Source organism: Aulonocara sp. 'chitande type north' Nkhata Bay, linkage group LG18, assembly GCF_057382095.1.
Source record: "Aulonocara sp. 'chitande type north' Nkhata Bay isolate Kocher_YH1m ecotype deep benthic linkage group LG18, A_spYH_male_GT1.1, whole genome shotgun sequence".
NCBI classification, from domain to species: domain Eukaryota; kingdom Metazoa; phylum Chordata; class Actinopteri; order Cichliformes; family Cichlidae; genus Aulonocara; species Aulonocara sp. 'chitande type north' Nkhata Bay.
This window is the reverse complement of record NC_141361.1, coordinates 16,524,274-16,550,056: the sequence shown is the minus strand read 5'-3', so window position 1 is coordinate 16,550,056 and position 25,783 is coordinate 16,524,274. Positions and strand designations below refer to the sequence as shown.

The 25,783-nt window shown below is 39.9% G+C and overlaps 3 protein-coding genes across 3 annotated transcripts; all 3 read left to right on the top strand.

The window, feature by feature from the left end:
- The first annotated feature begins 7,373 nt into the window (after positions 1–7,373).
- Positions 7,374–8,860, top strand: LOC147308282 (aquaporin-1-like). The gene is made up of 4 exons (XM_086270714.1): positions 7,374–7,857; positions 8,111–8,269; positions 8,450–8,530; positions 8,634–8,860. Exons 1-4 carry the CDS (start codon positions 7,495–7,497, stop codon positions 8,805–8,807), a joined length of 777 nt encoding a protein of 258 aa, XP_086126840.1. The 5' UTR covers positions 7,374–7,494; the 3' UTR covers positions 8,808–8,860.
- A 137-nt stretch (positions 8,861–8,997) lies between these two features.
- LOC147308281 (aquaporin-1-like) lies at positions 8,998–11,081 on the top strand. Its single transcript, XM_086270713.1, has 4 exons — positions 8,998–9,366; positions 9,473–9,631; positions 10,507–10,587; positions 10,688–11,081. Exons 1-4 carry the CDS (start codon positions 8,998–9,000, stop codon positions 10,874–10,876), a joined length of 798 nt encoding a protein of 265 aa, XP_086126839.1. The 3' UTR covers positions 10,877–11,081.
- A 4,856-nt stretch (positions 11,082–15,937) lies between these two features.
- thoc1 (THO complex 1) lies at positions 15,938–25,760 on the top strand. Its single transcript, XM_086273413.1, has 21 exons — positions 15,938–16,032; positions 16,252–16,325; positions 16,468–16,528; positions 16,634–16,703; positions 17,272–17,390; positions 17,484–17,532; positions 17,617–17,712; positions 17,867–17,949; positions 18,023–18,096; positions 18,205–18,313; positions 18,415–18,549; positions 19,047–19,147; positions 19,255–19,321; positions 22,329–22,379; positions 22,503–22,573; positions 22,717–22,812; positions 22,982–23,047; positions 23,120–23,203; positions 23,366–23,513; positions 23,619–23,703; positions 25,358–25,760. Exons 1-21 carry the CDS (start codon positions 15,985–15,987, stop codon positions 25,633–25,635), a joined length of 1,965 nt encoding a protein of 654 aa, XP_086129539.1. The 5' UTR covers positions 15,938–15,984; the 3' UTR covers positions 25,636–25,760.
- Positions 25,761–25,783: the final 23 nt, after the last annotated feature.

The window sequence follows — 25,783 nt, the reverse complement described above, 5'->3', positions numbered from 1 at the left end:
GACCTCCTATGAAAAAAGATGATATCCTATTACTCTGCAATCCTCCTGCAGACACTGTGAAATCAGAAAGCTCTTCACACACAAGTTCATTTGTGAAAATGGAATATGTAAGCAACACTTCAACTAAAATAACTGTTCTTAAAACCAGATTTTACAGAATGATGAATTAGCTGATATTATTATTTAGTTGTGTAAATTTCTTCACAAATTTTTAAGCAATCTGAATAACCTTGTGGCAAAGAAAGGTTTAGTTTAGCATCCTGGCTTTATTTAAAAACAAATGAGAGTAAAGTTGTCTGCAATTCACAGATCATGAAGGGTAAAATGTGAAATGTGAATAAAAAGGTCAAAAAACATAAACAAAAAGAGGGGAAAAAACATCTGAGTGAGAACCTCACATCATACCCCAAAGCTTTAATCTCATCTGGTGGTGTTACATTTAAATTAAATCTAAAGTTTCCAGAAATCTGAAAAAGGCAAAACAACAAAAAGAGAGAGAGAGAAAACTGACCTCCTGTGTTTCATCTCTTTTACAACCCCCTCCCAAAAGTTAAGTACAAGGTGAACTGCTAAAAATTATATAATGACTTAAAGTTAGGCACAGCCTCTGAATTCCTCTCTCCTGGTTGGATGCCTGGTGCTGCAAACTAACTGAGACCACGGGTCTTCCATCCGATGTGGACTTTGGCTAAAGTGGCTGATTTGCGAGCTAGGTGCACAGGAAGTCTTGTTCCAGGTCACAGCTTGGAATCAAGAAAGAAAGAAAGATAGAATAGGACACTCTCTTTTCCTGTAATTTTACATGTTTACTTATTCATGCTAACACATTTCTTTCATTTACTACAGCAATATTTTTTATCATTTAGAAAAACTGAGATGTAAAGTGGAAATTGCACTTCTTTTTCTTTAAGATCAAAGCGGGCTGCATGTGGCCATGAAATGAGTTTGATATCCCTGCGTTTTAATGAAAGTCATGTGAAAGAACTGAATGTGATTTAGTGAAATACAGAGTTTGTGATATTAAGTATTTGAAAGTTAGACTCTGATGAAGCTATGTTGCAGGGCAAAGTCCAACAATGGTAGGAAGCAGGAAGTGAGTGTAGATGCTGGTGGTGGCAGAGATGAAGAAGTTGGACAGTTGAGGAAGAGACGAGGAGGAAGTGGGTTGCACAAAATGTGGGTCTGCAAAGCAGACAGGAAAGAGGCTGATTAGCTCGCAGAAGGTGGGCAAGAAAAGGATTGGGCCACAGTGATGACTACAAAAAATGTTTGGTGAGAAACAAAAGTGATGTAAAGAATAGGCTAGCAGCCCAAACACCCAAGCATGCAGACAGTGACGTATGAATACAGATTTTCCACCCCTGTTTTCTTGGGTTTTGCGCTGCCCAGCTGTTGTTGATTACAAATGGAGGGGTTGTGCTTTTAGCAGGTGAAGCACTGGCAGGTTGCTGTTGCATGTGACAGTTTTGATCCAGCAATCAAGGCTCCTTTTTACTGGCTGCAGCATATTGTTGAGCTTTAGCACAGGGGGCTGGGATTCAGCTTCTGCTGTGTTCTCCCCAAAGCAACAAAGTGGTCTCTGCAGTACAAATTTGGGAGTTGCTGCACAGGGTTTAACTTATCAAAGTGTGTTTTGTCCCTGAGCATTTCTCAACCTAAACCTGCAATATGGGACAATCACTGACTTTGAAAAAAAAAAAAACATTCAGTACAGTGAAGATGTATGTATTGATTGCCCTGCCCTTCATCAACCGAAATGATGGTGGTAGTTTTGTTAACCAGTGGATCTATAGTAACTCATTCATTGCATGACATGCTATATAATATGTAGGGATTCGTATACAGGTCACTGCTAAGAGGGTAAGACTTCTGAACCACTCACTAGACAAGAGAAAATCAATCGCTTAAAGTCCATTCCTGAAAATACAATTTTAAAAACAACCCAGAAACTAAAGAAAAATCCCTTCATCCAACTGCTTTGTGCATAAAGTCTATGTGCGTCTTACTTCAGTCGGATATATCGACGTACAAGGAATTTAAAATGTATAACCAGCATGAATCAGATCTACATTTGATAGCCAGATAAAAGGGTTTGGAGTTGTACTGTTGATTAATCTTTCTTTGTTCTGTGCTTCACTGCTGTCTCCTACAATAACAGATAACATCATTGTGGCTGGTGAGGGTGGTGATGGAAAATATGTCATATGTAGATAAGACTATTTGCGATTAGGATCCTTATTTAGAGAAAACCACTCAGGCTCAGCGAGAGTCTTTTATGCACAGACGCTTCAATCTCATCGTCTGGACCTGCAGATGAATTAATCCCCCCCCCCCCCCGTGTTGTAAATAATTTGTTGTAATTTGTTGTATATAGATGTAAATAGTTGTTGATACTTTTCTTACTCGGTAGCTGTAGGGGTGAGAAGCCATTTTTCTTTGTGAACCTTTTCTCTTGTTTTTGGTTAGGGAGGCAGGTAAGACACATGTAATTCTCGTTTGGGGTTTTCTGTGAAGGTAAGCCAGCTGCATTTCATTTCTGGAGTTTTTGTTTGTTGTTTTGGCCATGCTCACCCTGATGCCTGCTACCTTTTGGGACTCAATAAACTGACTGGCTGTTGTGAAATCCGTGGTAGCTGTTTTTTGTTGGTTCGTCCTCCTTAAGAGCAGGGAGTGGGGGGGCATTTTTCCTTATTTTTATTTTCCTTATGTCGCACGCCGGTTCCCTGGGCTGGGGTGTAACATAAATGAAACATATATAATGACAATTTAATCTTTTTTTTTACTTACTGTTTGATGTAGTTGCACTTCTTCTCTGTTCACCTTACTTTTATTTTGTTCTTTCACCCGTTTCAAGCAGCTGCGAGGAAAACCCTTTGAAGTTGTCAGTGCTGTTTTACTCTGCCTAACAGACCAGCATACATATTGATTATATACTTGACTTGCTTCCATTTCTGCTTGATTAAATCATCTCTGTCCATCCTATAATCTCTCGGTTAGTAGGCTGAGGCCTCCCTCTCATTACAAGCACCATAATAAATCCTCTCTGGGGTTCATTAGAGCATCCACATCTTCATATGTGTTCATGTATATGATATATGGTATATGGAAGACAACATTTGTGGAAGAAATGTTTGTGTCTTATTTACATCTGAGTGCCAGGGGGAGTGAGGGGAGGATGCTCACATGATTGGCTTTGGTGGGCTCTCCATAGCCAGAAACAACACCGGTCATCTGAAAGGCAGATTTCTCTCTGACCAATCTACTGGCCTAAAACAAATTATATTCACTTTGTTGGATAAACCTGTTCAACTACTTGTTAATGCAAATGTTTAGCCGAAAAATCACAAGGCAACACTTCACTGCAGTTAGGTGTGGGGAAGAAAGGTGATTTATGTGACTTTAAACAGGGTGTAGTTGTTTGTGCCAGGTGGACCGGTCTCAGTATTTCACAAACTGTTGTAAACAAGGATTTACAGAGGATGTCCCCAAAAAGAGACAATAGGCAGTTCACTGCAAGGAAATGTCTTGTTGACGTCAGAAGTCAGAAGCTAATAGCCAGAGCATTTCCAAATACACAACATGTCAGGAGGAATGCTGACCCACATCCACCCATCTACATTAAAGGGATGGCTGTGGAGCGTGTGAGCAGCTTCAAGTTCCTGGGTGTCGACATCTCCGAGGATCTCATCTGGACAACCAACTGCTCCAAGCTGGTCAAGAAGGCTCACCAGCGCCTCTTCTTGAGGACTCTGAGGAAGAACCACCTGTCCTCAGACATTCTGGTGAACTTCTATCACTGCACCATCGAGAGCATCCTGACCAACTGTATAACAGTCTGGTACGGGAACTGCTCTGCCTCGGACCGGAAGGCGTTGCAGAGGGTCGTGAAAACTGCCCAGCGCATTCCTGGAGCACAACTTCCTGCCATAAACGACATCTACAGGAAGCGGTGTCTGAAAAGGCCTGGGAAAATCATCAAAGACCCCAGTCACCCATCACATGGACTCTTCATCCTCCTGCCCTCTGGGAGGCGCTACAGGAGCCTCCGGACTAAGACCACCAGGTACCGAAACAGCTTCTTCCCCACAGCTGTCAGACTCCTGAACCCTGCCTCCTGACATCTGAACCACATTAAACTCATGGACTGAACATACAAACAACCACCTATAACTGAACACACACACAATGGTCAAAAACAAACAAATGGACAACTGTACCCTCCTACACACAATAATAACATGGACTGAACCACCACTCACAACCACTAGCACTTTATATAGCCTCTGTAAAAATATCCACATATTTCACTTAACTGCACTACTGTAAATGCTGTATAGACAATCATTCTGTACAATACGATAATTATAATTCTACAACTGTTTACAACTGTTTATAACTTACATAGTTCATATTTCATTTCTGTATAGCTTTTTATTTCATATTTCTGTATAGTTTTCATATTTATATCCTGTTCATAGCCTGTACATACTTATAGTTATAACATATTCACACCATACCTTCATACCGTGTACATTATAACATACCCATAATAGACCCATATTTTGTACCCTCATACCTATAACAGACCCATTTCTGTAATATATCTATATTATGGTTAAAGCACTTCTGGATGGATGCAAACTGCATTTCGTTGCCTTGTACTTGTGACATGTGCAATGACAATAAAGTTGAATTCTATTCTATTCTAATTCTAAACCTTGAATCAGATGGGCTACAGCACCAGAAGACCACACTAACATTTCTGTCAGCTAAGAACAGGAAACTGAGGCTACTATTTGGATGGACCCACCAAAATTAGACAGCAGAATGTTAGAAAAACGTTTCCTGGACTGATAATTCTTGATTTCTGCTGTGATATTTGGGCGGTAGGTACAAAATTTGTTGTAAACAAAATGGAAGCATGGATCCATCCTGCTTTATATTGATCCAAGATGGATGATCACAGCGTACACATCTTCTAATGGCTCCTCACAGCAAGATATTGTGTCATGCCACAAAGCTCAAATCATCTCAAACTGGTTTCCTGAACATGACAGAGAGTTCACAGTGCACAGATGGCCTCCACAGTCACCAGATCTCAATCCAATTAATGGATTTTCAACTGACAAATCTGCAGCAACTACTTGATGCTAGCAAGTCAACATGGACCAAAATCTCTGAGGAATGTTTCCAGCACTTTTTTGAATCTATGCCACGATGAATTAACGTAGGTCTGAAGACAAAAGGGGGCCCGACCCAGTACTAGCAATTTGTACCTAAAAAAGTGTCCAGTGCTACAGCTGTTTCAGAAACATTTCATGCCATTTGGCTGTAAGAACTGTCAATTAATTTACAACTATTTTTGCATGATTTAAACTTGCAACTTTCACAAGAAAAAGTATTATGTGTATGCAGAAAGTGCACAGAGATACATTTTTAGGCTCTGATTTTGTTAGTCGTCACTCCACAAAAGCAAACCTCCACTGCCTGTGGAGGATGTTGGGCTTACAGCACACTACAGAATCAAGGAGTACCTTTAAAGATACACGTGTGCCAAAAGATAAAGTGCTGATCTTTAAGGAAATAAAATATGGTCTGCAAGCACAGAGCTTAAAGAACAAGAAATGATAACCTCCTGTACCAACATTTGCATTTACTTCAGTTCATTACATCTTAAAATGCTATCACGTGTTATTAGGGCTGTTCGATATAACAATATATATCGGATGACGATATAAAAACGTCTATCGTTTCATTTTAGGCTATCGTTTGTTTCGTGGTGACGCAAAATAAACTGTTTACGGCAATATTTTTTCATTATTTTGATGGTCACTGTAGTGGCTATATTAATTTCTTAAAGTTCTCTCTTTCTCTTATATTTAATATAACCACACTATAGACAGACAAGCGTTTGTTTTTATGCGTTGTCGTTAGCAACAACGACGGTAAAAACACCGTGTGTCCGCTTGTTCCACATAAACCTTTCACAATAAAGCTCAAGATCCTGTTGAGACTTTTCAAAATAAACTGAATCACTGAAAGAGTATGCAGAGTGTTTACGAATGAGAAGCAAAAATGAGCCGTCAGTTGCTAAAAAATAAACCTTAGACTCAAACGTTAGAACAGGCTTTTCCCCGCAGCACGCCATGCAATAAATACTCACAAAGAAAATGGCGGCCGTTACAACTTATGTCTAAAAATGTATCGTTTCGTGCATCGGTTAAAACACTCGACTCCAGGTACGCGACGCCCAGCTGGAAACACTTCACGCAAGTCGAGCTGCCCGAGAGTCACAGATTTTACAAAAAATGCTACATTTTTGTGATTTATATCGTTATCGGACGATAGATGTCTTAATGTCGGGATATGAGATTTTGGACATATCGCACAGCCCTATATTAAATGCCATGTCATCCCAGTCATTCTAGCATCTTTCCTGGGTGAACATTCTTTATAGTCAAAACACATGTTAATGCTATCTCAGGCAGATTTTTTTTTTTTTTTTAAGAAAAGAAAAAAGAAAACTTGATTTTTAATGAAGTCAACATTAAAAACAGAAGAATCAATCAGAGTGATGTGCAAGTAAAAAAAAAACAAACAAACATTTGTTTGATGAAGAAAAATGCTGCCCAAGTAAAATGTGATTCTATGGAGGGCTTCTCATCTTTCTTTCAAAGATGAAGACAAGAAGCAGTGTGACCCTTTAACCTGCCAGCTCTTTCACACAGAAAAGCTGAACAAGGGGCTGGTTTCCTTGTCGTGAATTCAAAAGCTCCCATTTCCTTCACAGTGGCAAATGACAGATGTTAACTTCAAAGCACCGTGCCCCTGCTCAGAATAAAACAAGTAGACTGAAAGATAGGGAAACCATTTAGCATGGCAGTAGCACCTACACCCTCCAGCCTATTTATTCTCTCCTTAGCGCTCCATCATCTTTTCTTGTATTTCTTTTAAAATTATCAGTCACTAGACATTTGAAAGAGTTTGTTTTGAATTTTTAATTATATTATTGTATTAATGCAGTAATGTATTTAAATGAAAATTTTAAAATGACTCAAACCTGGATAAAATTATAATCTCCAAGCTGCCCCTTACTGCATGTGATATTTTTGTACTAATTGATACATTTTGCTTAAACACTTTCTTTGTATTTCCATCAGATCCATTCAATTCCATTCAAAGTCCTGTCTTTTGAGCTGCTGTTGTGGTTTGCCGTCTTAAATGAGAAACGTAGCATCTCCTTCAGTAACACTAGAAAAGCAATGAGCAGAGCAGGAGACCTGGAGGTCACGCTCACTGGGTGAAGCCCACATCTCTCAGCTGCTTCTAATTAGGCCTGATTTGTTAAAGGCACACACCTGATAAATGCCTGTGAATGTCACTCACAATTTCAGGTGGCTCACTGGTGGAGCAAAATTTGAGTTGCCAGATTCTGTAGCACGCAGGTGCTCCTTTGAAAGCTGTCTGTTATCACTGGACGTTATCTGAGTAGCCATGTCAGAGATTAAGTCGTGGTCGTTTTGGAGGGCAGTTCTGGCGGAGTTCTTGGGAATGATCATCTTTATTTTCATGGGCCTCTCTGCTGCAGTAGGAGATCCAAATGATTTCAACCTTGATCGTGAGATCAAAGTGGCATTTGCCTTCGGCCTGGCCATCGCCACGCTAGCCGAGTGCATAGGTCACATTAGCGGTGCACACCTGAATCCTGCCGTCACCCTGGGCCTGGTGACCAGCTGTCGTATAAGTATTCTCAGAGCCCTCTTCTACATGTTGGCTCAGATGTTGGGGGCAGTGGTTGGCAGTGCCATTGTGTATGGTATCAGGGCAGAACATGTTGATTCACTTGGAGTTAATGAGGTAAGGTGGAGTCCATGATTTTCCTAAATAATATTAGCCTTAAATGATATTTGCTACTTGGACTAAGTGGCATTCAAAGAATTGCCTTCAGCCTTGCTCGAGTGACAATTTTAACTCAGGTCTGTTTGTAGTCTTAATGTCACATTTTAACTGTTTGTAGCAGTCATGCGAAATGATGAGCATCATGCTTAAAATAATGGAAGCACTGTAGGGTATAAAAATCCTCTAATCCCATTGGTATTATCATTTCTAGCTAAATGGTATCAGCCCAGCTCAAGGTTTTGGCATGGAGTTCATGCTCACTCTGCAGCTGGTTCTGTGCTTGGTGACACTCCATGACAAAAGACGTGACATTGGTGGATTTGCACCTCTGGCATATGGCTTCTCTGTAACGCTTGGACATCTTGCTGGGGTGAGTACATGAAAACATTCATTTATTTCCCATGTCATTAATTTGGCAGATGGTTTCTCCATCTTTCAGAAGCCAACACAATAGATTGGCTCGGAGTGAATTGGCTGTACATCAGCCTTTCATGTAATCAGCTGATGTACAGCCAGGCAAGCAAGTGGTGTTTTCCTCTATGGGTTGCAGATCTCCTACACGGGATGTGGGATCAATCCAGCTCGATCCTTTGGACCTGCAGTTATACAGAAGGCGTTCAATGATCACTGGGTATGTATTGGTGACGCACGAGCTGAAAATGTGACCTTTTTCTAAGTCACTGGGCTTACAAGTCATTCAGATTGTAACTGATGTGGTTTCTTTGGTTTTTCAGGTGTACTGGGCTGGACCGATGAGTGCTGGAGTGGTGGCAGCGCTTCTGTATAATTATGTGCTGGCACCCAGTGACGAGAGCTTCAAAGAAAAAACTAAAATCTTGCTCTGCTGGGCCCCGGAACAGGAACAGGAACGTGAAACAGAGCCCCTGCTGGAGGATGTTGTAGAATAATCAAAGGAGCCAGTCTGAAAACAAATTCTGCTATATCAAATAAAAAGAGAAAAGCTACACTTGTCTTTCTGGTGTTACATGAAATCTTGCACAGCACAACATCTTCCTGTTTTGTCATTTCCCCTCCCCTCTCCACAAACTATAAATAGTGACGCATATACATGTTTTAACAGATTCTTAAGGGGTAAAGATGACAGAAGTAAAGAGTTGGGCATTTTGGAGGGCTGTGGCTGCAGAGTTTGTTGGTATGTTACTGTTCATACTTATTGGCCTATCCTCTATTGTTGGAATAGGTCTGGGCAATGATAAAAATCAGATGATTGCTCAGGAAATAAAGGTCTCGTTGGCCTTTGCACTAGCCATTGCCACACTGGCTCAGAGTTTGGGGCACATCAGTGGAGCACACTTGAACCCTGCGGTCACCCTGGGCCTCCTGGTCAACTGCCAGATCAGTGCACTCAGATGTGCGTTCTACATCCTCGCTCAAATGCTTGGGGCAATTGCAGCCAGCGCTGTTGTGAATGGATATAAGCCTGGAGAGTCTCTTGGTGTTAATGCGGTAAGAGGTTGCACTTGTCGTTTTGGTTTTCACACATAAACCAGCACATTCAGTCTAATCAAGCCTAACTCTAGTTGGACTAATGGGCAGTAATTGTCTTTTGCAGCTAAATGTCAGTGTAGGAGCAGGTTTTGCCATCGAATTCTTTGCCACCCTTCAGCTGGTTCTGTGTATCATAGCAGTGACTGACAAGCGAAGGACTGATGTTACAGGCTCTGCACCCTTGGCTATTGGGCTGTCGGTGGGACTTGGGCATTTAACAGCTGTAAGTGAATCGCAATCAAAATCTGTATGAATTTTTATATGAGTAGCAGTCAGCTGATTGCAATCCATCCTCCTGAAATCTGTCATCTTAGAAGGATCAGGCACATGTGCATTCATTTTATATAAAACTGCTCAGAGCAGAGCATTAAAGGGTATTATTTATTATCAAGTTGAGGGTGAATAAATCGCTAAATAGCAACTGTTTGTCAAAGCATGCCTGAACCTTTTTGCACTATTTAAGCATCTTGATCATTTTTAAAGCAGCTTTGTTGTTGTAAATCAAATATCCTGTACAGTTAGCGTTGGTGGGTGTCACAGTTTCTCTCAATTTACGATTCAAGATTTTCCCTACACTATGTTACCCAATTCTGCAGAGTATTTCTATGTGCGTCAGGGTGGTGTGGCAGGGGTTCGGCAAATCACAGTTTCAAAGGCGGCTACACAAGTGTCACATTGAGTCGAACACAAGTCAGCAACATATGTCGACTTTAATAAAAGTCTGCCAATAACCGTTTTAAATAGTGTTTGCCTGGAAACATAACAGATGCAGATAAACAAGTCAGCGCCTTGGTTTTTGGTGCAAAAAGTAGTTCAATGAAGCTTCTTGGGCTGTTAACAGTTTTCAATATCTTTGTGATTTAATACACAGTTTTAAAAAAAAAAGTTTATTGCGGTAAATCCGGCACATCTAAAACTCATTTTCTGTAGAGCTACTGCATTTCTTATGCATTTTATAAAAAGATATATGCAAGATTAGCCCCCTACCATCGTCTTTGTGTATGGATAAGATATTCCCATTCTAAATTATAACAAAAATTATTCCATCACATGAGTGTATTTACTTATAAATGATATGCTTTGTTTTTACATTTACAGATAAGTTTCACTGGATGTGGCATCAACCCTGCTCGTTCCTTTGGGCCGGCTTTGATACTGGGCAAAATGAAAAACCACTGGGTAGCCGTTTATCAAAACGCCTTTTATCCAAAAAAAAGAGCAATTTTCCTTATCCATTTCATTTTGTCAAAGATAAAACTCATTTCTGCTTTCGTTCCAGGTGTACTGGCTGGCACCGATGTGTGGTGGCATAGCGGCATCTCTTATCTATGATTTCCTTCTGTATCCACAAACACGCAACTTTAGTAGTCGCATTGGCATCCTGGTTCACGGTCCACAAGAAGAATATGTGGAGATAAATGGAGAGGAAAACAATAGTCCGGGGCCAAGTCACTGGCCAAAACAGTGAACAATGTGAAATTTTAGCTTTTCTATCTGTCAGCATTTTATTTATTTTTTTACTATACTTTAAAAAGGCCATCAGTTTTATTCTTATTTTGCAGTGTGTGTCTTCACAATCGCCTGTTCTATGTGTTGTTTGAACAATGACTCCTTTAATAAAGATGCTTTTTAGTCAAGTTTCTCTGTGTATTCATATTCATACAGTTTGGTACTGGACAAATTTCAAACTGAGGTCAGTGCATCCTCATTTGTTATATGTATTCACCAGAATAACGCAGTGTATGTTTACATCCCGCTGGCCTCGTCAGTGCTTCCTTTACAATGCATTCCAATCTGTATACATAATTTAGGTTTTTGGCAACAATCCCAAAATCATCTCGTTGCACCCGTGAAACAACACAAGGATGTGGATCAGTTAATTGCACATACAAGCACGTTAAAATTCCTCGCAGCTTGATTAGATAACATGTGGCCATAATGGAGATTTCCTGTTTTGCCTGTGTCATAAGAATGTCCTTTCTCCATCTGTGCATGCGCCCCTCTCACATCCCATTTTTTATGGCTCGTAAATATTTGGTGGTCCCCACACCCTGGGCTAATCATTGAATAACCATCATATGACTTTAAACCCCACAGGTGAATGTTTCCCAACAGGAACCCCGTAATGTGGGGGCAGTCAGCCAAAGTTGTATAAATATATGCGTGAATTATTGTAAGCTTAAAATCCAGTCTGGATGACTGATGCGTTTGGATGCACATCCCCTCGTTTCTTGCTCCGTGTTGGATGATCATTAACAAAGTGTCCCTGTCCCAAATAATTTTACAATGCCATGCGAAGTGGTAAAGCACTTGGCAGGTGAAAGCCATGATGGAAAATCACTACCATGATGATTACAAGACAACATACTTAATGCAGCATAATGCATGATTTCAATAAACTCAAATGCTGGCGTCACAAGCGAGGGGGAAATAGCTACACAAGCTGCATAGACTGCAAAAGTAATTGTATTTCATTAGATTTAAATGCAAATACCAGAACAATCAGATAAAAAATATTTATCTGTATTCAGTATGTGGTCGATGGCCTTCCTCACTATAAATAGTAGTTAATACTATTCTTCTACATAATGTATACGAGAGCAACCACATTCATTTTTCGTGAAGCTTGTATCGTGCATCAGTGGAAAACTCCCTTGATGGGTTTGTCTCCTTTGTATGACATGATGGCACTTCTTCACATTTTTCTTTTTTATGGTCAAATCGCAGAGGCTAGTCACATGACCACAGCTAGTCAAAAATCTCCTTCCTTTGTGTGCTTAACCTCGGGGGTCAGAGCATTGTGTTTAGCCTCTTGTTTTGAAGTTTGTCCCCAAAAACACAGACAAAGCTCTTTTTGTTGCCCCTCAGGCATTTCTGTCTGAAAGTGTTCTGCAAATTATTTGGCTCCCATGTTGCCCCGATTATTCTTGGCATTGGCGAGCATTCAGCAGACCTCTAATTATATTTATCTAGACAAAATAAACAACAGAGACAGAATGTCTGACCTGGTTTAAACTGATTTCAGAGTGCAAAATGAATATTCAGCCCAAAAGCACCCAGAGAAAACCATCATTTTATAAAATTCCTTCAAACAATTTCAATGTGATGCCCTTCACTTGCAATACAGACATGAAATATGCAATTTGAGTGCTCAAGTAGAGTAGAAAAACACTATATAAGAACTGGTCCATTACTATTACCAATAAATGTAAAAGTGTTTATAGGTTATTAGTTTAGTCTGAGTGTGTCTTTTAAAGTAACTTTCACAAAGATCAGGAAACATTTAGAAACCTACAAATTCAAGTGTTCACAAGCTTTCTTGTCACTAAGTAAGTGCTGGTCAGTTTGTGAAGCTTGTAGATTAGGTTGCCGGATTCTAATCTTCAAGCGAAGAATTTCTTACCAGTGCTTTCTGCTTTTTTGGCAAACATTCAAAAAAAAAAAACACAGCTGTGTCAGAAAGTGGGTGTTGCTGTGAGAGGGAGTGGAAAGGGGTTGCAGTTAGATATCTGGGGAACTGTGCACAGAAGCCTGTGTGAGAAACAAGGTGCCAATGAAAACTGCAGAGGAGCACACTTCTCACTTCCCCTTTTCATGACCAGTACGACAACGCAGTGATTAAAATGATCCCTCAGCTCTTTCTACGTGACACTGCTGGCCTACATTTTCACAGCTTTTTAGTGTTTTTTCCAAACATCAGCACAACAATCGTAGAACCAGTTAACAGACATCATAACAACAGGGTTTTGTCGAAGCGAGTGGCTGGTCCCGCATCTACAGAACTCCATAAGTTTAGAGTCTTTGGCATGTAAATAGGCATGTAAGACGAGAGATCAACACAGGACACAGTGTTCATGCAACTTGAAATGAACGAAATGAAGGCAGAAGAAATTCACCAAACGCTCGCTGAATGCCCAAGGTGCAGGGGCTTGCTATAACTCTAAAACAGGGGTGGCTATTAATATTGCCCACCCCTGCTCTATTATATCATCTTTTATTGCACAAACACATTACATTAGATACACATGCATTAACCGGATGCTTATTTTTCTTTATGATATATGTAAATACAGAATAAAATCTGTCTTGTATTTTACGCCACAAAGTAATACTTAAAGCAGCTTCAATCTATGAATAAAACAATGACAGACTGGATCATTAATGACTGACATAACAGCTCACTGTTCTGTGTGACCTTTTGAACAGTAGATCATATCAACGCATTCAAGTCCCGCAGCCCAGTAGTTGCAATGTCAATTGTATGGCCACAACACACGGAAATGTTCCTTCACAAAGACACACATGCACAAAACACATCAGCATGACTGCAGTGACCTCCGTTAGGTACTCATTAACACTGAATGCCAAACCTGAACACACTGGCCTGTCCCTGACCTGAACTCTAACTACGCAGGACGTCTACAATAGAATTTTAATTTCAGTACCACCTCTATGCTTCAGGTATAGAAATTAGGGTAAAAAAACACTAAAGGGACTTTGACCAGGAGAGAGTGAATGTCAAACATATAGGCTAAGAGCACACACATATACACATGCACCTTATGGTCCGTGTATGCAAATGGAAACTGATCTTTTAAAGGGTCTAATTTAGAAATTTAAATGGATTTACAAAGTTTAAAAACTTCATTGAAGTTTTTATTATTTTATTATTTTATTTTATTATTATTTTATTATTTTCATGCACATATAAAAGTATAAAGCATGTTTGTTGTTCTTGACAAATTTATTTGAGTCATACGGAGAAAAATAATATTGTACTTTAGACCTCAAATCTCTTCATCTGATGGTTTTATGCATTTCTAGACTCACTGTGATCTGTAATGGACATGCAATAAGACATACTGTTGAATCTGAACTTATTTTATTTTATCCAACCGCTTCAACATGTTTTCTAAATAGATGGTCTAACAAATTGGAACTTTTGCTTACTTGAATTAAAGGCACGTTGTTATGCAATTGTTTTACTGCTCTGGCCCATTTGAGATCAAATTGCCTTGAAACCCCCCTGCTTTTAACTGCAACGTGGGACTAAATGGCATGAAACACTGCCACCTTCTGGACTAACTTGGGTTAACCCACATGGCTATACTGAGGGCAATCTGTGACACAAAGATTAAACACATACACCAAAAAAATGTCTTTCTATTCCAGATTATGAGGAATCACAAAAAGTGGTTTCCACTAATCTCCATGGCATATGCACTCTTCAGATATAGTTTTCAAATAATGTTGTGCATTGGAAAAGTTGAACTCACCATCCTGCTTTTTTCCTAAACTAATACTAATGTAGACTTATTTAGACTCTTTTGTAAAGGGGCTTTGGGTTTCTTGAAAGGCAGTGTATAAATCTAAGCTATTATTTTTAATGTCTGCATACACAGTTTGAAAGTGGAGAGAATAACTGAACGTTGTTCAGTCACAGTGGGTACGGTCAGAGGTTTTGTTTGTACCATACTTGCGCCCAACAATGCTACAGCAAGGCTCATGTGTTCATTAGGGTTTGCAGTGGATTTGCAAAACCCTTCAGTTCGAGCCAAAAAGATGACACATTTTCATCAGTGCAACAGCTTTTTTCATGGCTTCTTAAAGCAAAAGGGGTGCCCAGGTCGCCCAACAATCCACCAGCTGCCTAATACCACACAGAAGGACATGCACCCAGAGATGTTTCTGCATTGTGCCACTTTTAGTAGGAATCTAGTCTGAGCAAAAGGACGAAAAGGTTTTCGTCCTTTTGCTCAGACTAGATTCATGAAGAAACAGATAAAGTGTATATTACAAGGTAAATTTTCTATTTCATCTGGAATTTTGCATTCAGCAAGAAATATTAAATTATTTCTTTCATACATTTTGGTTTTGATATGACATTTAAGAAAGTCACATATCTCCCCATCACATCTTCATGCCCACTTTAGCATATGTGCATGAAATTCAATAGCTAGTCTTTCATGGTTACTAGGCCTTTTTGTAGTGGCCAGTACTGACACATATTGCCTTTGCTTTCAAGCATGTAGAGGGTAAACCACCTTGTATGTTTTCAGTTTTCTTCATAGCACAGAAAAGTTCATATAAATGTGAAAAAAAATAATCGAAAATGTAGAAAAAAGATCAAATCAGAGGAGACAAATAAATGAAAGTTTGAAAGGAGAAAAGGGAAAGGCCAGAGGAGAACTTTTTACATACTCAGTGTATGCATGAGATTCATGTGAACAGCCTGTTATCTTCATCTGGTTATGTTCTCCAAAGGCTCCTGGACCTCCATTATTTCTTAAGTCCTTGTTATGACTCTCATGCACACTAAAAAGTGTTAGTTTACCAACTAGGCAAATATGATGTACTGACTGTGAGGAAAATATTTTAAAATTACACCATTACCATAATAATTTGCATGATACGACTGCAATTGTTTTTAATGGTGGAAAGTGCGCTGGAGACATAAATTTTTACATGGCACCTTGACTGTAATTAATTTTAAATCCTGCACCGCTCTCGACCTTTTCCCACGCTCAAAGAAACCGGAACAACTTTATCGGCACTTCCGGTTTCCAAAAAGAGACGATGTCGCCGTCTTCATTTAATTTTGTCGACGCTAAAGACAAATTTACGGTAAGAAAACACAGAACCTCAGCAACTTATAAATATATGTGCAGTCATATATTTTAGATTACAGTTGAAATCCTAGCCTGGGTTTGTTAATGTAGCATGTCGCATGTTGTTACTATAGCAGGTAACAGATGAAGCTAAGCTAACGCAGATGCTAACCAACGATGTCGTTTGTTTCATAAATGTTTCTTCTTCGTCTTCTTCTTCTTCACACAATCTCAGGCGTCTGCCGTCCAGGCTTTGACTGGAAAAAGCATCAAACCTTTGATCAGTATTTTTAACCAGATCCCCGGCAAGTAAGTGAAGTTGTTAGTTCTTGCTAACTTATTGTAATGTAATTACTTATTGTATTGTAATCATTTCTGTTGGCTATTATAACCTATAATAATGGAGGAAGGGATGCAACCTTACTGATCGCTTGTTTTTCTCATGTTACAGTGAGGCGGAAAAGAAGACAACCCTCGATCAGGCTCTGAGGGGAGTTCTTGGTGATCTGATTGTAAGAAATGCTTTTTGTTTGTTTGTTTCTAGTACGCGTTTGTTCGCTTTTAAAAAAATGAAATTACCCTCAAAATCCTCAAACGATATCTTCAAATGTTTCCAGGTTGAGCAGAAGGCGAGGTGTGATGACTACCTAGCTCTCATTTACCTGAGCATTGATGGCGTTACAGAAGGTATGTTACTCATCTAGGGGTCTCATAAGTAGATCCAGGTGATACACTGATTTTTAGGATTTAAAAAAAATGAATAGCTTATTCCTTTTGTGCCAGGGAACAAAACCTGTACCATAAATAAAAACAAAAACACTTTTGGATTAGTCTTTTAGCTCTTTAGTTCTTTATCTTTGAACATTCAGCCAGTGCAAAAATCTGTGACACAGCATATGAACATCAGCCACTGCCTTGTGAATGCCAAGTTATTTCCCATTAGTCTCATAGCATACATCACTCAAAATGAGCACATAGTAGCATGTGGCTGATATATGTATACCATACTTTTATAGCCAAAGAAAATCCTTTTTGGACATATATGTGTGAGAAATCCCTATTGCACATCTACTGAGGCGATTTGGCAGGTCTGTTATGCTGTGGGGGGTGTTTACAGATATGCTTCTGATCCACTTGCCCCTTTTTATTTATGAAAAGCATGCATTTTGTAAGCAGACTGCTCGGGTAATCTTCTGTAAGTCTTAGAGACAATGTGTCATGTATGAAGAAACTTAAGACTTGTGTTCCACTGCAGGTATCTGTTCTGCTACGACCCCTTTCGTCCTGCTGGGAGACGTGCTGGACTGTCTTCCTTTGGACCTGTGTGACAAAATCTTCTCTTTTGTCGAAGAGAACGTCTCCACCTGGAAATCGGTAAATAAATTCCAGCTGTTGGGTAAAGCCCCCGACAAATTTGCCCTGCGTTGATCACATGTTTACCAAAGCTGTGCTCTATTTTTCTCACAGAACTCCTTTTACACTGCAGGGAAGAATTATTTATTGAGGATGTGCAATGGTAAAGAGCTTATCTCATCATTCTGTGACATATGAAGCTTTTTATCTTTAAAATGCAGAGCAGTGTATTTTCCTGTCTGTGTAGATCTCTTAAGGAGGCTGTCCAAATCACAGAACACAGTTTTCTGCGGGCGAATCCAGCTCTTTCTGGCACGTCTCTTCCCTCTGTCTGAAAAATCAGGTAAGAACAGCAGTATTTTATCATTATAAATAAATAAACCAACACAAGCCTTTTGAAGATGAGGAGGTTTGCAATCATTCATGGCACTCTGTCAACCGCATTCACAGCTTCTCTGATCGAGTGATTGTTCTTTTTTATTTTGTTTGCTTTCCAGGCCTAAATCTCCAGAGCCAGTTTAATCTAGACAATATAACAGTGTTCAACAAAAATGAACAAGAAAGCACTCTCGGCCAGAAGGTAAAGATCTGATTCTGAGCACTTTAGAAGTAATCAAAAACTGTGAATGTTAAATGTGTTACTGTGTTTATAGCACACAGAAGAAAAGGAGGATGGTATGGAAGTGGAGGAAGGAGAAATGGGGGAGGATGATGGCCCTGCACCGAGGTAAGTTAAAGGCTTTCTCAAGAATAAATCACAAGGTTTGTTTCTTTTGTTTATTTGTTGAAGTAAACATTTTGATCGGCCCTTTATCTGGTTTAATTGTTATTGCAGCTCCATTCCAATCGACTACAACCTGTACAGAAAGTTCTGGACACTGCAGGACTACTTCAGAAATCCAGTGCAGTGTTACGATAAATTCTCATGGATGACATTCCTTAAGGTAATGCACCTTACCGCAGATGCCTTTCCTCCTCATTTTTAAGATGGCAAGTATCCAAGTAGATGATTAAAAGTCAACGATCACTCTTTTGTCCTACGCAGTTCTCAGATGAGACTCTAGCGGTATTCAAAAGCTATAAGCTGGATGACATGCAGGCCTCTAAGAGGAAGCTGGAAGAGCTGAGAGCATCAAGTGGAGAACATGTTTACTTTGCCAAGTTCCTCACAAGTGAGAAGGTGAGAAGACTTCATTTTAAATTTCCATGCTACACTTAGTTTGTAAACCTCAAAGTTCTGGACCAAAACAGAGCACTGGGTAGGAGGAGGAAAACGGTAACGGCTGCCAGCTGTTTGCCTCTAAACAAAACTATCATCAAATATTAACACATGTTGATAAGGTTTTGTTGCCTTTGGAGTTCTACAGTGAGTTATTGTAAGTTTGAGTAACATTAGTCATATCTTCACTTGTCAAACACACGTAGGATAAAACATAGACACAAACAAATGTTGAAATGGCTAACAACGTGTGGCGCTCTGACAACGTTTGTTCCCTCACTGCTGCACTGCAGGCTCCATATCCATGGCATTTACTGCTTGTTTTGCTCATGCTGTGTCATTTGCTTTACATTTCTGAGTTTGCTGTATTTATCTACATGTCGCTGATCTCCATTAAATATTTGTAAAGATCGGAGTTGCACATTACCTCACTTTGTTTCTTTCGTCTTTATCTCCAGCTGATGGACTTGCAGCTCAGCGACAGCAACTTCAGGCGGCACATACTGCTGCAGTACCTCATCCTCTTCCAGTACCTGAAGGGTCAGGTCAAGTTCAAAAGGTGAGCAGTGTCTCAGTGCTGACCTCGTAAATAAACTTTGTCTGATAAAGTATTGGTTATTCTGAAGTCTTATTTGTATTGTTTTTAATATTTTTCTCCTCCTGCAGTTCCAGCTGTGTTCTGAATGATGACCAGGCTGCGTGGATTGAAGAGACAACTAAACTGGTCTATCAGGTGAGTCCTAAGTTATGCTGACACACACAAATGTAAATCTATAAGAAATAAAATGGCCAAACTCTCTATAGAATGAATTTTAATTTTAGTGGAGAAAAAAAAGGTCACCCAACAAACCACCCTGAGGTTTGTGCAACAGTATGCTATATAGGTACCAAAATGTCACAGTATTAACTGGTTGCAACAGGTGGCTGCTCCTCATTGAGCCTGGTTCTCCTGGAGGTTTCTTCCTGTTAAAAGGGAGTTTTTCCTTCCCGCTGTCATCAAGCACTCGCTTATATCAGCTCGTCTGATTGTTCGGAGTTTTCTCTGAATTATTGTTGGGTCTTTACAAAGTAAAGCACCTTCAGGTGATTGTTGTTGTTATTTGGCGCTATTGAATTAAACTGAATTAAATTATTCATGTTGTAAGTTTAGGAGAAAACAAGCAAATTATTCCCAGTTTTCATTTTTATTTTAACAAATATCAAGTTCATTTTCAGATAAGTATTGAATCAAACAAACAAATAACCCTGTGTGTGTCTATGTTCATGTGTGGGCTTGTCTGTATGTGCAGTTGTGTTTATGTGTCTGACACTGGTACTGTGTGGAGCTTCATGAATCAGAGGTGGATAGCACATTTAAACGTGTGTGTGTGTGTGTGTGTGTGTGTGTTAATTTGAATACCTCCCAGATTGTTTGTTGTATGTTGTTTATATATTCTTGGGATTATAGCTCAGTTTGTGAGCTAAAATCCCTGTGTGGGACAGGCAAAAGAGACACAGCACGTTCATTTCACAACTGACATTTAGTTTTGTTTTGTTTTTTATCACAGCGGGTAGAACAAAAACAAAGGGAGTTTGCACTCAAGCATGAAAGGTGACAGCCGAGTCCACCCAGTTTTGCCTGCAAGCATGTGATCCCAGATATTGTAAACATTAGCCACATTGTTTTGGGGGCATTGTCATTCAGAAATGAAACCAACACACTGGGTCTTCAGTTTGCTCTTGCAGCCAGCAGCAGAACATTTGGCATGATTTCCTCATATCTGACTTGTTTTCATTCTTGAGAGGAAATGACTCTGGGAAACTGCAGCTGTTCATTTGGAATTTAAAGTATTGCCCCTGTGTTCATTCCCAAATGCATTTTTTTTTCTACTATTGGGTCCGCTGTCTGCAACAAACCATTTCAGCTTCCTGTAGGCTGGCCTCTTTTTAAGCCAGTTTTCTTGTTTTTATCCCTCTCTGCCTTGATTAGACTTAATTTTCCTTTTTGATAAAGTTTGTAGTTGGGGGCTGGATCAGGTGACCCTGAATCCTCTTTAAGTTATGCGGAAATAGGCTTAGGCTTCCCATGATGCACTGTTTCTTTTTCACTTACCTAGTGCTATATAAGCACCTCTGTGTTTATACACTACTCTGCATTTCCACAGTGTGTTTTGTCCTGTCTTCATTCCCCCACCCCTAAAGAGTGGCAGCCTGGTTCTGCTGGAGGTTTCTTCCTGTTAAAAAGGAGTTTTTCCTTCCCACTGTTGCCAAGTACTTGCTCATACAGTTGGTGATTGTTGGGGTTTTCTGTGTTATTGTCGGCTCAGTGTCTTACAATATAAAGCACCTTGAGGCAACTGTTGTCATTTGGCCCCACTGAAGCCTTGAGCTTTTTGCTCGCAAGAATTACTGGTGTGAAGTTAGTATTTAAACTTTGGCCACGTTTAATACGCATGCACCACTGTTACAATATATGTATATACCGTATTTCCCGGACTACAAAGCGCACCTGAATATTAGCCGCACAAGCTAAAATCAGGGGAAAATCCTGTTTTGTACATACATTAGCCGCACCTGACTAAAAGCCGCAGGTGTTTCAATGTTGACTCATCATATGTAAGAGAATATGCACAAAGGGAATTGTCAGGAAAGAGACGGCTGTTTGGGGACATCACTTTTATTAATATTTTGAAAAACAAGTTCTGGGTACATATTTGCATAACTTTTTAGGTATATGTACAAGTACCGGTAATTACAAGTACGAAACATGTACTGTGCTTCATAAATGAGTAACAAATGTAGTACATAACAATAACCTACAGCACACCAGAAAAATAGATTCGGCCTACCTTTTAGGCTCAGGTGCAGTGACACGGCTTTAACAAGAAGAAAAGTCAGTCATTCACCATCTTTCTCTTCTTCCTGCGCACTAAAACCACCAAAGTCCTCTTCTCCAGTGTCGGATACAAACAGGCTCAGGATGGCTTCGTCATCCACTCTCAGCTCCTTTCCTTCGTTGTCACTTTCAAAACCAAAGAAATCCTCGTTGTCAGTGTCAGAGTCAAACACCCTCAGAAGGGCCGTGGCGGTGTCCTCCTCTCCATCATGCAGCAGTCCAGCCCTTCAAAATCCGTTGGTGATCGTGGATGTTTTCACACTTTTTCACGCTGTCATATTCCACCGGTGGAGTTGAGCATAACTTGCTTTTCGCAGGTTTATCGCCGCTAGTCATCCACGCCTCCCGCTGAACGCGTAACGCTACTTTGAAGTTTGTTTTTCGCGCTACTTGTACGGCACTATGTTTCCTGGCGGATGGACATGTGACCAACATACCACTCTTGAACCCCGATACTGTGTGTCTGATCACATGCCCTTCCTCCAGGCAACGTAGCGCCGTACAACAGCGGAACAAACAAAACAAATCGTCTTACGATATGACAAAAATCATGGACAATCCATAGAAAAGCCGCACCTGACTAAAAGCCGCAGGGTTCAAAGCTTGTGCAAAAAGTAGCGGCTTATAGCCCGACAATTACGGTATATGAAAACACTAGGGAAACCCTAATAGGTTCAATCCAAGTGGATGTCACAACAAGCTGTAAATCCTAATTTTCTGTTCTGTGAAGGAAAAAAACAGAAATGGTCCTTTCTCATATTTTGTGCTCACCTACCTACTATGTAAAAAACAAAAAAAAACAAAACGGTGGTGAATCACGACTTTCTGTTATAAATCCCCTTTAATCTGTGCTCTGCTCTTGCAGCTGCTGAGGGAGATTCCTCCTGATGGGGACAAGTTTGCTGCCATGGTTGAGGTAAGCCATGCTTTGGGAATACCAGTATGATTAAATGAAGCTTTTGTTTACGCGCTCACAGCTTGTCAAGTCTTTTGTTCTCTATACACTGGTCCCACTATAAATGTTCATTATCTCTGACAGCACATTCTTAACACAGAGGAGAACTGGAATGCCTGGAAAAACGAAGGATGTCCGAGCTTTGTGAAAGAGAGGTACAGCAGTGTAATGTTTTGAAGTAGCCGTTCCAGATAATCATTTTATTTGATTTAGGGTTTAGTCAGTTTTTACAGCAGCATGGAATGCTGGATAGCATGCCAAAATAACAGGTGGTCCCACTTGTTTGCCTCTTTAACAGAACAGTAGATGACAAGCCCAAAAGACTCACAAGGAAAAGACAAGCTCCAGAAGACTTCCTTGGAAAAGGGCCAGACCGGAAGATTTTTATGGGAAAGTATGTGCTTGAATCTGGGGGTGGGATGGTGGAGTGGTGTGAAGTGTGGTTTGGTTTTTTCGTTGGTCTTAGATTTCTCTCTGTATTGGTGTCCATCCTGCTGAAGTATTGTTGGAAATTTAGTGAAACTGTAAATTTTGGTCATTCAAGCTCTTCTCTTGTTTGCTAGTGATGAGTTGACCCGGCTGTGGAACCTCAATCATGACAACATGGAGGCCTGCAAGTCAGACAGCAGGTTAGAAAAGTCCTGAAATGAGTTCACGTTCACCCTACATTTGTTATTTTACAACTGCGGCCTTTCTTTCAGAGAGTTCATGCCGTCATTGGATGAATTCTTCGCAGAAGCTATTGAACAGGCCGACCCAGCCAACATGGTCGAGGAGGAGTACAAGTAAGATGGCTTTTACAAAACCTTTCTTAACCATGGAGGGGGAAAATCCACTATTCCATCTCCTACCTGAGACTTATTTTTAATTGTATTTCTTTTATTTACTTTCCATATATTTACTATTTTCCTGATGTCTTTTATGTCTAATCCTGTAACTCCTTGTAGGGTTGTGCGAAATGCAAACTATGGCTGGCGGGCTTTGAGACTGCTGTCCAGGAGAAGTCCACACTTCTTTCAGCCAACAAACCAGAAGTTTAAGAGCCTGGCAGACTACCTCGACAGCATGGTCAGCAAGTTGGCCAAAGAGCTACCAGTAAGGATTTTATTTTATTAAAAAAAAGCAAAAACAAACTGAGTTTCCATAAGTCCATGAACCCATCCTTTTTCTTTCTTTTTTTTTTTTTCTCCGTTCATGAAGAAGGACATCCCATCTGAAGAAATAAAGACAGGAGAAGAGGATGACGATGATAATGGAGACAATCTGCTCAAAGACAGCAATGACAGTAAGTCATCACATGTTCTGTATTTCACTCTAGATGTTTCTGACTTCACATATGTTTGTGTGTGTCAGCACTTAGACAAGGAAACTATTATTATTATTAGATCATCCAAACGAAGGACCAGTGAGCTTATGTCATGGTGAAGTTCACAAGAATCACTACTCCTCCTATTATTTAGAATTTAATCAGACTTACAGTTAAAGATCAACTAATGTGTCTTCAGCTGTGCTTAAGGTCAAGGTCACCTTTGTTGTTACACAGGTGCAGGAATCACTACACCTTGATTGTCATGATTATAAATTGAGTGTTTGTGTGTATTTAGACACAAATTCTGTCATTGGGTTAATAAAGTTTTAGGTTACATTGGGTTCCCATGAAGAATGATATCACCCAGCATGAGGTTTCTCGATGTTGGTAAATTTTTGCACGCACAAAATGAACGAGAAAGAATCACTTTGGCACACATGTTGCAAACCAGTAGTGTGATGTTAGGAGGTGATGATCAGGATCTTAGTGATCATGATCATGGAGGAAATAGTCCTATTGGTTGGGGACTTCCTGTCACCATTATCAGTGACATGGCCAATGCTATCACATGATTTCATGCTTTTTATTTCATTTCTTTTATTTATTGACCGTGTTGTCATAAATCTCCTGACAATTTCACCTGGTGGAGAATGGTTTTAATTTGCCCCGGATGTGACTGTTTGACTTCTCAGTAGATTTTAATTCTCATTATTTCTCATTCTCGAGCAACTACACGCTTCATATGTTACGCTAACCTGTGGTCGATTGTTGGATTTCAGTGAGGTCAGTGTTCTAAATCAAACAATCAAGATGTGATTGAAGCAGAAGACAAAAATATTCCATCCACTGTAGTTAATGGAGTGAATAGAGGCTCAGGTGTAACTGGAGCGGCCCGTTCCCTGGAAGCTGATCACTGAAAGCCTTAATGTAAGAGCCAAAGATTTTTCAATGCAAGTGAAAGAAGCCATCATTAGGATGAAGAGGCAAAATAAATTGTAGCAATTAGTGATGCCTGTTTGAGATCCAGGTATTAAAAACAGTAAATTTAAAATTGTTAGTTTGTCTGATTTAATTTTGAGCCTCGGAGAAAGGGAAGGAGCAAATGGGGGATCATTCATAAAAATAGCTGTTAAACCTCTTGAATTGTAGCTGAAACTCTACTTCAATCACATTTTGATTGACTTTAAACCCACTGTGGTTTCTTTAGAGAGTGAAATTACAAAAATTGTGTCATTGTCCAAGTATCTATGGCCATGACTGTACCAGAAAGAGCAGGTGTTACTGATTTAACTTGTACTACTATATGAAAGTGATATCAATGAGCTAAAATAGAAAATACTGGACTGAAACAGAATTTGCTTCTGTACCTTTCCCCTTAATAACATTGCATATTCAATTTAACTATCAGTATGTTTGCTTTCCCTCTTTCATACGCTTAATTTAAGATGATGAAAGCATGACCCTCAGTTCCAACTTCACACATATTTCCATCTTAATGTCTTTAACCCAACTTGACCTCTGTATTTTACAAGCTCCCACTTCCCACAATGAATTGAGTTTATTGTGTTAGCGCAGTTCCAAGCCTGGAGCAGAGAGCTATTTATGTCCTTCCTATTCCATTTTCTTCAAGGTCCGAGCATTCAGAGCAAACTTGTGACGAACCAGCAGATGGATGACGTAGCAGCCAAACTGGGCGCTCAGTGGAAGAACCTCGCTTCTCATTTTGAGATGAAGGCGGCAGAGTTGCGAGAAATCGAAACGGACAGCGAAGACGTCGACATGCAGGCCAAACTGCTGCTGGTGGCCTGGCAGGACAGAGAGGGAACACAAGCTACTGTGGAGAACCTGGTCGCAGCTCTGAACGCCACAGGTTTCTCCCAGATTGCAGACGGCCTCAGTGAGGCTTAAAATCTGTATTTCCATAACATTGTTCCACTTTTTTCATACAAAAATGTTGAAAACTAGTTTTTATATGTCAGATATTGGTTTTCCCCACTGTAGAGATTTCAATAAATGTTTTCGCCTTGTAAAAAGTTTGGTAGCACGTTTGTTTTGA